Source organism: Pinus tabuliformis, chromosome 7, assembly GCF_031772625.1.
Source record: "Pinus tabuliformis cultivar Carrire ecotype Pingquan chromosome 7, CPIR1, whole genome shotgun sequence".
Lineage (NCBI taxonomy): Eukaryota > Viridiplantae > Streptophyta > Pinopsida > Pinales > Pinaceae > Pinus > Pinus tabuliformis.
This window is the reverse complement of record NC_142293.1, coordinates 1305163951-1305179466: the sequence shown is the minus strand read 5'-3', so window position 1 is coordinate 1305179466 and position 15516 is coordinate 1305163951. Positions and strand designations below refer to the sequence as shown.

The 15516-nt window shown below is 31.1% G+C and overlaps 1 protein-coding gene and 1 pseudogene across 2 annotated transcripts; both read right to left on the bottom strand.

The window, feature by feature from the left end:
- Positions 1-3569: 3569 nt before the first annotated feature.
- Positions 3570-5461, bottom strand: LOC149252291 (cytochrome P450 750A1 pseudogene; annotated as a pseudogene). The gene is made up of 2 exons (XR_016265456.1): positions 4430-5461; positions 3570-4330 (listed from the first exon to the last, which is right to left on the bottom strand). The product of XR_016265456.1 is annotated as a cytochrome P450 750A1 pseudogene (transcript).
- Positions 5462-7547: 2086 nt separating this feature from the next.
- LOC149252290 (protein TOPLESS-RELATED PROTEIN 2-like) lies at positions 7548-11049 on the bottom strand. The gene is made up of 11 exons (XM_089454114.1): positions 10754-11049; positions 10448-10627; positions 10225-10338; positions 9918-10076; positions 9475-9664; positions 9238-9343; positions 8720-8904; positions 8493-8562; positions 8211-8284; positions 8012-8107; positions 7548-7912 (listed from the first exon to the last, which is right to left on the bottom strand). Exons 1-11 carry the CDS (start codon positions 10831-10833, stop codon positions 7790-7792), a joined length of 1377 nt encoding a protein of 458 aa, XP_089310240.1. The 5' UTR covers positions 10834-11049; the 3' UTR covers positions 7548-7789.
- Positions 11050-15516: the final 4467 nt, after the last annotated feature.

Here is a 15516-nt window from a genome sequence, read left to right as displayed (position 1 = left end):
GTTAGCTATATTGACCATGATCAATCTTAGTTTAACCAAGTTCAATGTAATTGACCATATCATATCATTTATGATTCTTTATGAGTGATACCAACATTAAATTATGTTAATGCAAATTACAATTATGTAAGGAAATTCATCATAAATGAACCAAGAGATTAAGGCTCAACAATGCCCCTATATAGCTTATCTTAGAATGGTTTACACTATTTATTACACCTACCACAAGATTATTTTTTTGACATCTCAAATTTATCAATAATATATATATATATATATGTTTTTAAAAATTATTATATTAAACCAAATATTTTGAAAATTAAAAATCATTTATTACATTTTTAGAATTAATTTTTTTTATTATTATTTTAACTAATTTTATAAGATTTTAATTATAGTAAAAAAAACTATAATATCTGCAAGTCTACACAATTATTGAACATTGACAGCAATGGATTAATTTCTGACAATTAGTACTTGCATCAAATCAATCCGTACGTACTTCCATCCTAACCTGAAATTATATGTTTTTATTGGTTTTGGTTTCCGGTAATGGCAACACAACACAAAACAAGATATATCCTTAATCTCATAAATTGAAACAAAAAAAATTATGATATTGCCTCATAAAATGTTAATTTCGTCATACACATGTATCATGTGCACCCTAAACAATGCAGTTGTCTATAATGCGATTTTTTGGAAGCTTTTCCGGTGGGTTTTTCCAGTCAAAATCTGACAGCAATTTATTGTTTTCCGGTCAAAATCCGGCAGCAATTTATTGGAATCGCAAGTTTGATAGCTAGTTTCTACACAATCAAAGCGTCCCAGGGGTTTTTCAGGGTGCTGAATCCAAATATGCAATTAAAAAACCATTTTAAATAATACAAATCAAGATTTAACCCCAATTTTTTCTGCCGGATTCCGTCATCGGAATCTCCAAAAAATCGCATTATAGACAACTCCCTAAACAATATTCAACGGTGATATGACTACCTATAATGTGTAGTTTTATAATCTATCACAAAAAATGTTTTACATTCTAAATTGAATTAAAATGAAATAAAAAACATATACAATATTCCACAGTGATATAACTACCTATGTAGTTTTATAATTATCCCAACAAATGTTTTATATTCTAAATTGAATTAAAATGAAATAGAAAACATATACAATATTCAACGGTGATATACACCACCTATGATGTGTAGTTTTATAATCTATCCCAACAAATGTTATAAAATTGAATTAAAATGAAATAGAAAGCATAGTTTTGAAACAAAAATCATATTTTCGAAGATTAATTTATTTATAAAACAAAATAAATTTCCCATTAATTTAGAGACCTAGCAACCTCAGTAGTGTGGGAATTTGATCTTCGTATCAATATTTCAATTTTGGTTGTTAGAAAATTATTTAGCATTAAGTTCACGTTGCATATTAAAACTCGTTTAATCGTAGAAGGCGCGATTACCTTCCATTTGAAAGTATTCTTTATTTATGGTTTTTGACATATCTCGAGTTAAGGGGAAAAATCCCTGTAACTTAAGATAAATAGAGTATTTTAATATAAGTGTATAATCTTAATATACTTATTATAAGAATTATTTAACCATGTATTGTTTAAATATAATTTTAAAATGGAAAGTGAAATGTATAGGAAGTAGAAATTAAGTTAAGAATTTGTTAGAAAAGTGTGAAAAATATTACGTGTAATAAATATTTATATGGTTTATTATAAAAAATTAAGAAAATTGAAATTAACCATTAAAAAAAGTTAAACACTTTATTAGTGTGATGTAATGGATATGATTTAAAATTTTATGATGTCAAAATAAAAATTATCATCAATAAAAGTTTAATGTATAATAATCTAAATGTATAATTAATATATTAGAAGTCAACAAAATAAATTTATAGATTTTTTTTTCAAGTGAAGAAAGATGGCAATTTTTTTAGAAAAACTTGATTCATATATAGAATTAATACTAGTTAATAACATGATTTTGTTTTTTTTTCAATTTATCTTTTAATTTTTAATTTGGATAATAAATATAAATGAATACACTCTTTAAATTTATTTATTCAATATGTAACAACTTTTTTCATCAAATGATTTTTCACCAAAAATGATAATTCAAAATTAAAAAAAAAAAACATTTGTCTAAAATATTTTTTTTTGCAATAATTTTTATAAGAGATTTCTTTTATTTGAATGTTATCATTACTAACTAAAACATTGTTTGTGGATGACAATTCATTTGTTCAATATGTCATCATTTTTTCTTATGTTTATTTCATGAGAATAATTATTGATGAAAACTGATACCTCAAAAAGGTGTTCTAACAACTTGAGAAATTAATGAGTCATAAAAAAAGCACTTGTCTAGGACCATTGTTTGTGGATGTGTCTTTATCCATTTAAGAGAAAAGAGATTTCTAATCATAAAAAAACTTGATTAAGGTATGTGTATTGAGAAACATAGAAATTTAAGAAGTATATATATATATATATATATATATATATATATATATATATATATGACAATGTTTCTTCAACAATACATGCTTAGATGCATAATTTGATTTATTTTTAATGCACTATTGTCTTTAAATTCAAAGGAGAAAATCCCAATGCATTTAAAGGGAGAGGCATTAAATATATATTATAGAAAAAAGAATTACACAAATATTGAGAAATTTTTTAAATTACAAAGGATAATTAAAATATCATACAATGTACATCATCCATAATGAACATCTCTAAACATTTAATCTCTTTTTTCTATTATAGCAATCTAAAAATTATTTGGTGCTTCTATTTGACTCGGGTAATCATCCCCTTTAACTACAAGCTTGACAATATCTTCATTAAAGACTATTAATAAACCCATCACAAATTCTATAAGGCATATTTTATTAGAAGCCGTTACATATTTAAGATGGGCCGATGATCAGTATGTATTACCAACAAATAGAAATGTCTCTGAAGCTATCATTTGCTTTGCACACTAGAAAATAGATAAACAATAAAATATAAAAAGTTAACAACAACAAAGTATTTACATTGTCGTCTTAATATATAATTGCGAATTATACTTTGTCGTCTTAATATATAATTGCCAATAAGATAGAGACCTAAAAATATATATTTAGGATATAAAATCTATGAAGCCATGAAATTTGTATATATATATTTTTTTTGCTTGTATAACCCATCACAAATGATATAAAACCTAATTAGAATCCATTACATCTTTAAGATCTGTCCATGATCAATATGTATCACCAAAAATTACCTCAAACATATAAAATCACGTGTATTTGCAATCATTTTTATCATAAAAATTTGTTAAATAAATTTTAATCTTCTTAAATAATTTGATTATTCAAACTCTATTATACTACTCTATAATTATTCTCATCAAAATTATTAAACTATTAATTATTTTTTATGTGCAAAACAACAACTCTACATATTATACTTATTTAAACATAATACAAATATTAAAATTATAATAATATTTAACAAAATAAATAATCACAATATAACGATCACATCTCACACAACCACTCAAAACAATACCAATAGCGATGGCATCTCACACATCCGCTCAAAACAATGCATTAAAGAAACTACTAACCTACCCTAAAGTTGGCAGGAAGACGCGGGCTACTCCAAATTCTAAACACGATTCAATGGCAACCTCAAGTTTGGGAACGCAAAGAGAGGAATCTCTCGAGAGAGAGTCATTGCATGAGATTCAATCATATTCAGTTCGGACGGATCACCTTCAACCTTCCAATTAAAAGTGTGCAGCAGCTGAGCCAATGCAAGCGAAATCGTAGGAAGAGCCATAGGGGGACCAGGGCATCCTCTCCTTCCTGACCCAAACGGAAGCATCCTCAAGTCTTGAGTATTTGTTAAGTCCCTATAATCATTATTTCCACAGAATTCCTCCACAAATCTTTCTGGTTTGAATTCTGAAGCATCTTTTCCCCATACAGTAGGATCCCTTCCTATGGCCCACACATTCACCAATAACAATGTTTTCTTGGGTATATGATATCCTTCTACTATCACAGTTTCTGCAGATTCGTGAGGAGCCGATAGCGGCGCTCCTGGGTATAATCGCAGAGACTCTTTCACCACACTCTGGAGGTATTTCATGTTTGCCACATCTGACTCGTTGACTTTGCCATGTCTGCCAACTGTACAGTCAATTTCTTCCTGTAATCTCTTCATTGCATGGGGATTTCTGAGCAGCTCACTCATGGCCCATTCTATGGTACTGGCCGTCGTCTCCATTCCGGCGGCGAAGATGTCCTGACAAATTCAATTAATTTCTCATGTAAGTAGAAGGCGTGGAGTGACTGAGTATTAAGAATTAGAAAACTGGGAGGGAATGATGCCGGAGAGACTTACAAACATAATTGCCTTGATGGTTTCTCGCGTGATTTGGGCGTCCTGCTGCTCACTCTGGATCTGAAGCAGCACATCAACGAAGCTTTTACAATGTTCTGCTTCAGCCCCCGCCTGGCCATCCGAGGATGAGTCCATGCGATGATCCATATGGTCATCTATGAATTTCTCAGCGAATGAATCGAATATTTTGTTGGCCTCCTTCATCCGTCGATGGATACCTTGCAAATCAAGCCAGTCCAAATAAGGAATAAAATTTCCAATGTCGAAACCTCCCGCTGAAGACACCGCTTGTAACACCAGATCTCTGAATCCATTGCTATCGGCACCCAAATCACCGTTAGAAAATTTCTTTCCCGCCAGTATTCTCCAAATTATATTGGTGGTGAGGGTAAAGAAGGCTTCGCTGATATTCACGGCACATGTGCCGCTCTCACTCTTCTCCCAAATTGAACGGATCATGGCAGATACCTCTTCCTCTCGCACATGCTTGAAGGAATCAAGTCTTTTGGCACTAAGCAATTCTGTTACGCATATTTTTCTCACGTATTTCCAATAATCTCCATATGGAGTCGCTATCAAACCCTTGAAATCATAGGATAAGTATTTTGCTGTCGTTGTTGGAGGCCGGTTGGCAAAGACCAAATCGTGTGTTTTGAGAAAGTGCTTAGCCATCTCAGAAGACGAAACGACCACAGTGGGGATAGAGCCAAAGCGCAGAAACATGACGGGGCCATATTTTTCTGCAAGATTCTTGAGAGCACGGTGAGCAGGCAGACTCAATTGATGAAGATTTCCTATAATTGGCCACGGACATGGTCCTGGAGGCAATCTGGTGCTGTTTCTTCTTCTCTTGTGCTGCAATATCTGGAAGAAGAATACGAAAGTCACGAATCCTGTCGCTGCTGCAGTTAATATTGCAAACACAGAAAATATTGCAAACACAGTCGGCATTCGGAACAAGTCGTTAAACCACATGTTGAACCCGAACCCGAACCCGCTGTACTCTCTTCTGATGTAAGCAAATAATAGCATGGTCGGAAGTTCAGGAAACCTCAATAAAATCGGAAGCCAGCGTCTATAGACTATGGGCAACGCCGAGTTAAAAGCTCTTCCAATAAATTCATGCTTTATTTACGCTTTGAATACACAAGACGCTACTTAAACAAATAAAGAAATCCACCTCTCCGATTACCTGCCCCATCGACCGTCATTTTCTCTTCTAAATGGAAGAAATGTGCTGACTGTGTTGACTTTGACCTAGCAAACTTATATTGAATATTGATCACTTGATTGAATTAGGACCCTATTGGAATGAAGTGAATATTGACCAGCCGATCGGGATAGGACCACTAGATTGCGATAGGGATGAATAAATTTATAGGAAAAAAGAGTCATTTTCTCTTCTAAATGAAAGAAGTGTGCTGACTGTGCTCACTTTGACCTAGCACACTTATATTGAATATTGACCACTTGATTGAATTAGGACCCTATAGGAATGAAGTGAATATTGACCACTCGATTGGGATATGACCACTAGATTGCGATAGGAATGAATAAACTAGCAATTGTCCCAAAAGGTACAAAGAGAGGCCGATAGGATTAGTAAAAGGAAGAGAGTTCTATAGATAGTCAGGCATATATAAAGTTGAGTAGTGACGAAGGCAATAACCACGTTGACCATCCTGTACCAGTACATTTGATATTAAAAGAACAAAACCAAAACCAAACCATTCATATCAATGTAGTAAGTGTAGAACGCGTTCATACTTACTAAGATTATTGGCAACACGTTTTTTTTTTAAGTAAGAAGTAAATTACAACGTTGACACTACAACTAAAACATTAACGTTATTAAAATTTTGAAACCGATTTTAAATTCATGTATTATATTTTTCAAAGTATTTTGGGAAATCTTGTGAAATAAGGAATGCAATTGGTAGTATAACCAACTTGTCTGCAATAATTATTAACATCACACCATACAAGTATCTGTAGACAGCAGTAACGCTTAGTCATGAAATTGCAAACAGAGATAACCACAGAACCGCCAAATACTACTCCAGGAATTGTAGATTCAAATTACTGTAAAAGCAATTAGGTCTTGTATTTGGGCTTACGAATCCAGATAATATAGATTCGAATTAACTAAGATCAATTATGTAATCTGCGTATATCCTTTCAAAAGAGAAATAGCGCGAACCAATTTCGACACTGGAAGTGTTGGAGCTGTACCGTCATGAGAAGACTACTCCACATCAAACAACTGACCATAACCATTGAATGTTGAGTATAAGTAGCGATAATCAGAGAATGCAGAAGATGACAGTTGTGAGAAATCATTTATTTTCTGTACAAAGTTTCTATGTCTCTAACTTCCACTACATTCGATTCTCCCAAACACAAATTCCAAGCATGGCCTTACAGTTACACAAAAATTTGGCCATATGCTTCTTGAATATGACCACTATAAACACATAATAATGTATTAAAAGTTAGCAATTGTCTATGAAGGGATAAGGTACACAAAAAATGACTTCAACTTCATAACATGTAGCAATGGAACCTTACAGGACCGTTGGCCTGCAATATAACCTTTATTAGCTCTTCAAGTGTACTAATTTCTAACTTCTATTCTCTTCATCACTGCAGGTTACTGAGAGTGGAAGGCAGGAGTGCCATCTAGTTGCCACTGTTGGCAAATCTTCTGTCATCTAGAACTTCCGGCAAGTAAAAAACAGCGACATGTGTGTTACAAGGGCCAGAATGGGCTAAAAAGCTGCTATTGCTACAAGATTGTTCCAAAAGATGAATCCAGTGTGGATAGCAAATTTATGCATGACAAATTTGTTATTACAAATTCTTCAGGAGCTCCACTTGTGGTTGCAACACCAAAGAAAGTGAGCTCTTTCAGCATAGCATCTTCACAATAACATCCATTTCACACTAATCATGGCGTTGAGCAATTAACTCAAGTGATGAACTATAAACAGTTGTACTGGCTTGTGCATATAACATTCCACACCTTATTGGGGTGGAGTAAAACTAAATTCTTTATAGATTTATAATCTGTTGTATAGCTGAGAGATTAGGCATTTGGTGCGTTTGAAGCAAAGCTTGTTGTAATCTGTGTAAAGTGATGAACAGGAGCTATTCTGCTTGTAAGTCTGTGTAAAGTTATGAATTGATTTTGACACCACATGCTAACTCTGTCACTTAATTCTTATTTTGTTCAAGTGGACTCTCAGTATTGACCTTTTAATTAACTATTGACAGTTTATAATGGAGAATTTGAGGAAATGGAGAGGCTTTTGAATGGTATGCATATTTTTGTCGTGAAAATTCAACTGTAATTCACATATATTATTCAGGTCTCAAGGAACAAAGTACCTGAATATTTTCTTTCTGGTGAGGGCAAACAGAATAGACGGGTGCTTCATGACCTTCGAATGTGTACTGCTTTCGACCAGTTACTGCATCCCACACCTACAAGCACAGACAAGCACAGACAAAAAAAAATCATACACAGAGTAAGTAAACAACAACTATTAGAATGAGTCTGACATATCTGATGAAGCAGATTACCTTGATGTTCTTATCATCCCCACATGTAATTATGCATAGCTGGGAGGTAGGGTGTGAAAAAGAAATATCATTCACACCACCAGTATGTGCGTCAATCTGTATAAATCATATCAATGTTAATAAATTATACTTTCAATACAAACTTAATTTTACAGAGCTACAAGCATGTACAGGTTTGTCTTTAAGTATGTAATCAAACCTCTAGATGTTGTCTCAAATCGCCTGCCACAGTATAAGAATATATGTGAACTATATGCTTGGAAAACGCAACTCCTATGAACGCAAATGCAGGCATGTCAGTATATGAATAGGGGAAATAGCACATGGTACACCATTGTTTTGGTGCACAACCAACCAAAAGTAGACCAGAGACATTTGTAAATGGCATTATTACAAATCACTCACATTGTTATATAAACTTTAAAGGAGGAAATGATGTCAAAACATCTTATTAAAGAATACAGAGTATAGATTAAGTTACCAAGGACTGCCCCATCTGGGCTCCAGATACAACGATTCACTGATACAGCTGGATCTTTCACAAGAGCAGCCTATGAAAAAATAAAAAAAACATGTATAAGAGTTTACCTAACGCCTGTGCTAATGATCAACTCGAGAAAGAACTCTAAAATATTTTGAAGATCAATTCATAGATGTACAATTTTTCCAATTTAAATTACAGAACTAATTTATGAAAAAATCATCTACCTGCATTTGAATCGAACAGGCCGAAACTTCCCAAACTTTAAAGGTCCTATAAGCTAATCTTTCACGAGATGCCACTTCCCAAATTGCAATGTCACCAACGTTTGTTCCAACTGATCGATAAAGCCAACAATCCAAATTTGAACCACTAGCCAGTGTGAACATACTTATAAAGGGAAACGGTACAGCTTCCAAATTGAATTTAAGAATTTATTTGAATGAAGAACTGATTTGAACCCTGATTGAGAGTTCTTGCGAGAGTCTTTGGGAGGTCATCTTGTGAGTACATGTTAAGAGGATGACCTGGGCCTGGGCCTGGGTAGGTCACCTACAATTAGAAAGTGAGCATTCTTAGTTTGTGGAAAAGCAATCCTACTAAAGATGTTAGCCTACTAAAGAGAATTTTACAAAATACTGTTGCTACTCAATAACATTCAAGAATGCCATACAAATTTTCCAAGAGATAACATGGTATTAGCCTACTAAAGAGCATTTTACAAAATATAGTAAATTAAGCAAACCTGCATTTGGGGGTGGTGCAAGAGATACTGGTCCAGCAGAGTGTGCAGCAGTAGGATTAGGATTTGCCATCCATCTCGAAAGACCGCCGGAAGAAGCACCAGCAGGCTGGAAAGGTTGAAATCATATCAAAAAGACGCAATGAACACATTATTAATGATTTGTGGAAACAAAAAAAAATCAATTAAACTAATGTATTTGTTGAAATCATGGCTGCATGACCGTCAAAACAAATTTACCAGTTGATTCACACTGTGGGTGGCAATAGGAGGAAACACTGTTCCTTTTGGAAGTGTACCCACAAGTGGGTTAGTTGAAGGCGTTGGTGCTCGGGCCCCATTTGGTGGTGTGCATGTATGATCGAGAAACAGGGTCTTAATATTAGGATTAGGTCGGGGATTTTTGCAAAGCTGGTGCTGCCAATTGAGGCTGAATACAAAAAGGCCAATGGCACACTTTGTTATGTTAGTACTTTTATCGAATCCCCTGTTCCCAAAAATAAACAGTAGGCATAACAAAAACAGAGAATTCTCATTGTCTGATTAGGAATTCAGTATTTGAATTTTCTGAAGTATGTAGTTAATGAGTGCTAAAAACATTCATCTTGACCAGTTCAAAACCAAAAGGAACAGAGATCAGCCAGAGGCCTCCATGAACTGCTGAACATAAAAAAGCACCCTACCTTTGATTTATCAGTGTTCGGAGCCTTGAGGCTTTGAAGGCCGGGAATGTGAGTTTGTCACGGAACAGAGGATTATCTTCTAACAATTTCTTTAGCTCTATAAGAATAATGGTCCTGGCCGACTTTCCATCCCCATAATTAGACAACTGCTCATTTTCCCTACAAAATACCAAATCGAAGTCACTCCAACTGTACCCAATCCAACTCACTCCAACTATACAGGACTTCCGAAAGCCGATGCATGATTTCAAGGCTTCTTTCCGACTCGAACAGCCAAAACCGCCAAAATATAAATAAGAGAACGTACCTGAAGTTGTCCAGGGTAAGAAGCTGCGTGATTTCTTTGAACAGCTCTTCGTTGAATGAAGAAAAGACTTTGAGATCCTTCACCAATATCTCTACAGCTCTAGCCCGATCTTGCCTGTGAATACCCAAATGATAATTTTTTATTTTCAACATACCAATACTTCAATCTCACTCATCTCTGCATTCTGGCGAGAAAGCACCTTAAGAAAGAAGGAAATGGCTACTTGTCTAAAGCTTCCAAATATTTTTGTTTTCTGATCTCGAAGAATACTTTCATGGAATAACGGTTGTCGTCCACCTTTGTGAAACCGGACAGGTATCTCTCCACCTCTTCCCATTCTCCCGCCTGTACTTGATCTTCAAAATATTTCATGTTGAAGAAAAACCCCGATTCCTGCTCCAACCTGTTATTATTATACCATGCCATGCACAACAATATCATTAGCTTCTCATTTGCAGAATACCCACTCAACAAAAAACAAAACACCAAAAGAGGATTTGAGAAATGTATGTTAAAAAAACCAACTTACTTGTGCACCGTCTCTTTGAACTTTTCCTCATCAAGAAACTGTAAGATGAGAAAAACGAGCTCTCTGCTTAAGGATGTCATGGCGCCCCCCTCCCTCCTCCGCGCACTCTCTCTGCCCTTGCTGCTCGTTCCAGGCGAAGATGAAATCTGTATACCCAAAACCCTAATTTCCCCCTCCTGCCCTTAAAGTCAATCTTGCAGATGAAAACTAAAAATCAGCAGAGTCTTGCATGTGTTGGTATAACGAAGGAAAAGACACCCGCCATTCCCTCGCAGAACCACTTCCTCGCAGAACTGTCCCGCTGCACGAGACTGAAAAACTCCTGGAATCCGATGCCACGTGTCAGTATGAGTAACAAAGGAGCCATTCAGAATTCGATGCCACGTGTCAACACGAGAGCCAAAGGAATGACGAAAGTCTGTTCCAAAGGAAGGTCTATCGGCCTAATTAAAAAAAAAAGTTAGAAATTTAGTTTTAGAGAATTTTAATTTAATTATTATAATTATTAGATAGATGATGGAGATTTAACTTTAATAAAATATTTTAAAATATTTGTAGTAATATAAAAGTTAAGAAAATAAAAAATTTAAAATTTAAAATTTAAAATAAATTACTCTAATATAAATTGTATTATGGGTTGTTGAGAATGTCGTATTAATAAGCAAATGCTATCATATAAAATAAGTTATAGTTTTTAGGCACTTAGTATTAATATAAAATGTATTATGGGTTGTTGAGAGTGTCATATTAATAAGAAAATGCTATCATATAAAATAAGTTATAGTTTTTAAGTACTTAGTATTAATAAGTAAACAAAATCCTATTGAGAATCTTCATAATAATATGGAAGTAAATCTCAATGGTTAATAATATTCTGACATATTTTTTTTTAATGTATATTTTTTTCTTATATATTAATTTATTTTATCATTAATAATAATTATTATTATTTTAAATAAAATTATAGATTTGTTATTTCTTTTGATTTTTGTAACTTTAGCAGTTTGAGATAAAGATAAAGTACATGTTTCAGTGCCTGCTACTAATTAATCTCTCTCCATTTACCATCCATTAAAATTATATGGTTGGAGTAATATAGCATGTTTATTTTTGTAGTATGTTCATATAACAAGTTTTGGGAATTTTAATTTATGAAATTATGAGTAACTTTAGCAGTTTGGGATAAAGTAAGTGTTTCAATGCCTATTACGAATTAATCTCTCTCCATTTACCAACCATTAAAATGATATGGTTGGAATACTATAGTATGTTTTTTTTTATAGTATGTTTATATAACAAGTTTTGAGAATTTTAATTTATGTTATTAGTAGTGTTTAGGATAAAAGATTGGAATTTATTTCAAAGATATTTATGGTATTTTTTAATTTTTATTTGATTAAAAAAAAATTAAATCCATAAATATGATTAGATTCTAAATATTTATTGTTGGTTTTTATTACTTATATTATGTATTATAGTTTTTTATAATTATTAATAATAATAATAATTTTAATTAAAGTTATAATTTATTTTATTTTTACAATTTATTTTTATTTTGATAATATTAAATATATTATGAAATTATGAATAAATACTTGTTAATGTTTATTTACTATTTAATTTATATCAGTCAACTCATTTTAATTTTGATTGTGATAGTTAAGAAAACATTTTTTTAAAATTAAAATTATTTTTATTCTTAAATTATTTTTAACATTTTTTAAAATTAAAATTAATTTTACTCTTAAATTATTTTTGATTTTGATGATTAGAAAAACAATTTTCCCAAATTGAAATTATCTTTATTCTTAAATTATTTTTTTATTTGATTAGTAGAAAATTTATCTTATTAAAAAAAAAATATTGATTAAAATCCCAAAATACATCTGGGAAAAATCCAAAGCTATTTAACCAAATTGAAAGTATGGCTTACTAATGTCATGTTGCCATCGTTGTCTCTCACAACAATGAAAATACGCTCCTTTATAAGCCAACACGTTATTTCCAAACAGTTATTTTAGTTGGCATGGTAATTAATGTCTTTGTCGAGACAATGCCTATTATGCTAACTATGAATTAACAATTAAACTACAATAGATTCAAATGAATAAATTAATAAAATAAATAAAATAAAATTTAAAAGCAATGTATAAAAGCATAAAGGTTAAAAAAATTGTTAAAATGAGGATTAAAAAAATTAGAGTTATTATGAATCAATAGGATTTGTATTTGTTTTGCTGAGCAATATAGAAAATGAGAGTTTTTGAAATAGATGATAGATTTTTAGAGGATTTTATTATATTTAAAATTGAACAATATTTTTGTAAATGTTTGTGTAATATACATTATTTAGAACATAACTTAGGGTAAAATTGTATTTAGATCGTAAGAATAATTAACATTAATAATAAAAAATATAAACAATTAAACGTTTATTTAATATTTGTATAATATATCAATATAATTTATGGTAAAATTTTATTGATATTGTAAAAATAATTTTTTTTAATAATAATTTTGATTTGTTTTATAAAAAATATAAGGAATTAAATGTTTCTTTTAAAATTTTATTTTTATGTTTGAAGAAATTATATAGAAGTTTTTGTAAGTATCTATAATTTTCCTGAGTTAAGTTAGCATGATTAGAATTGCTACACATATATTAAGATTAAGATTTAATTGGGACATAAATAAGAAATAATTTTTTTTCACTCCAATTTCTTAGTATTATAAAACCAATTTTAGTTATAAGATTAAGAGTTAATTTGGACATAAACAAGGATTAATTTTCTTTTCACCCACAATTTCTTAGTATTAGAAAAACCATTTTAGTTATGGGGCTCAAGAAAGTATCTTTACATTTTAGTAATATTGATTTTCTTTCTTAACCAAGTTATAAGCAAATAGATACTTTTGATATTTTAGGTTCCGATTAATAACCTCTTTTTTTTATTCTTATTCTCCATCTTTATATTATACTACAAATTTTCCTTATATTTATATATGATATCTTTTTTAATGATATTAATATCTTGATAGTGAGATCCTCTTATATTCATGAATTGTTTAGCCAAGACTTAAAACATCTTTAAGCCAAATTTCTTCATGTATAGATGACTTTGACTAGAGTTTGAAGAAGTATTATGAAGCTTCTTGTATTTCAGTTTAACTATTTTATTCTTATACATTAAGTAGCTAATAATAATCATAATCATAGTGTGTGTAAGACTAACTTTTATGTTGAACATAAGATAAATTGTAATGCTTTTAACTTTAGGAATATAGAGTTTAAAACAATTATATAATTACAAAATTGTCCTCAATAATTATTTAGATATGTTTCAACCTCAAAATTTACATCCATATAATTAAAAAGAGTCAAAAGAGTTTCAAGAGGATATTGTTTTTTCCAAAAACTAGAAATCTATTACTTTATAATTTTTTTAAGACCAAAACAAGATTTCCTTGTACATTAATAATTTTCTTAATAGATATAACACTACTTAAGCTTCTATTGAAGGTTGAATCCTAAACTTTTGTATGAACTAAATTCTTCCAAGTTGTTTTTTTCATAGAGGAAATTAGTGTAAGTAATATTTTTGGATTTAACTATCATAACCTTTGTATTTTATCATTTAATAACATACCCATTTTAGAACAAAAATTCTTTAGAATTCTTGGTTGCCTGTTGAGATTTTAGGGGAACCTCAAAACAAGAATAATGAAATTAACATAAACATGAAGTATGATGACTATATTTGATAGAGTGGCACTTGCACAATATACTTCTTCGAAGAATGAATCCAACTTGTGAGGTGAATTTCAAGAAAGATAACATATACAAGAGAACCATGTGTAGCCTGCATATTACAATTAATGTCTTCTCACCAACCTACAATACTCTTAAAGTTAGAAACACATTCTCATTCATCCTTATCAACTAATATTTTATCTCAAAAGACCTCTAACTCTTCTAATATATTCTAAAAGTTATTTCTAAGCAATGTATCAAAAGCTTTCTTAAATTCATCAAAGTAATAAAAAACATTGGTGTTAATACTTAAGCATTCATCCAATGACATGGCTCATAGTTGAAAAATAGTTATTACAATCCATTAAGCCATTATCCATTTCACATGACTTTCTATCCAGTATTAAAATTCTTTTTAAAAATAATCCCATAGAACTTGGATAAAGGAATGCTAATCATAATGATTTTATAATCAAAGGGGTTGTTTTTATCCCAACTTTTAATATCGTTTGGAAATCCATAATCTTCCTTAATGCATAAATTAGTTCCTAAAGAGACTAAAATCCATCTTAATTTTAAGAAAAAGACATATCTATCTTAATTTTAAATTTGAAAATATCGAAAGAAAACCTCTTAATTTATTTTATATTATTATTAATGTCTAATAATTCTTATGTTAATTTTTTCTTTCCTTTTAAAAATATTTTTTTCATTTGTTACATTTAATTGTTAGCCATATTTTGATAGGAGAGAACATTAATTTACCATAGAGGAAAATCATGTAATATTCAAAGAAAACACAAGACAAATCTAGTTAATGACGCCTATAACCCTAGTGACTACACAATAATGGCTAGCTCGGGCCATCTACTACCAACCTTACTTATCCTTATCTTTTCGTTCAATCATGACACCACGCACCTCCTAATCAATTTATTCATGTCAAATTCTGGTAAAGAATTATGTGATATTACTATTAGCATCACTTCGTTCCCACATGATAGTGCTAAAT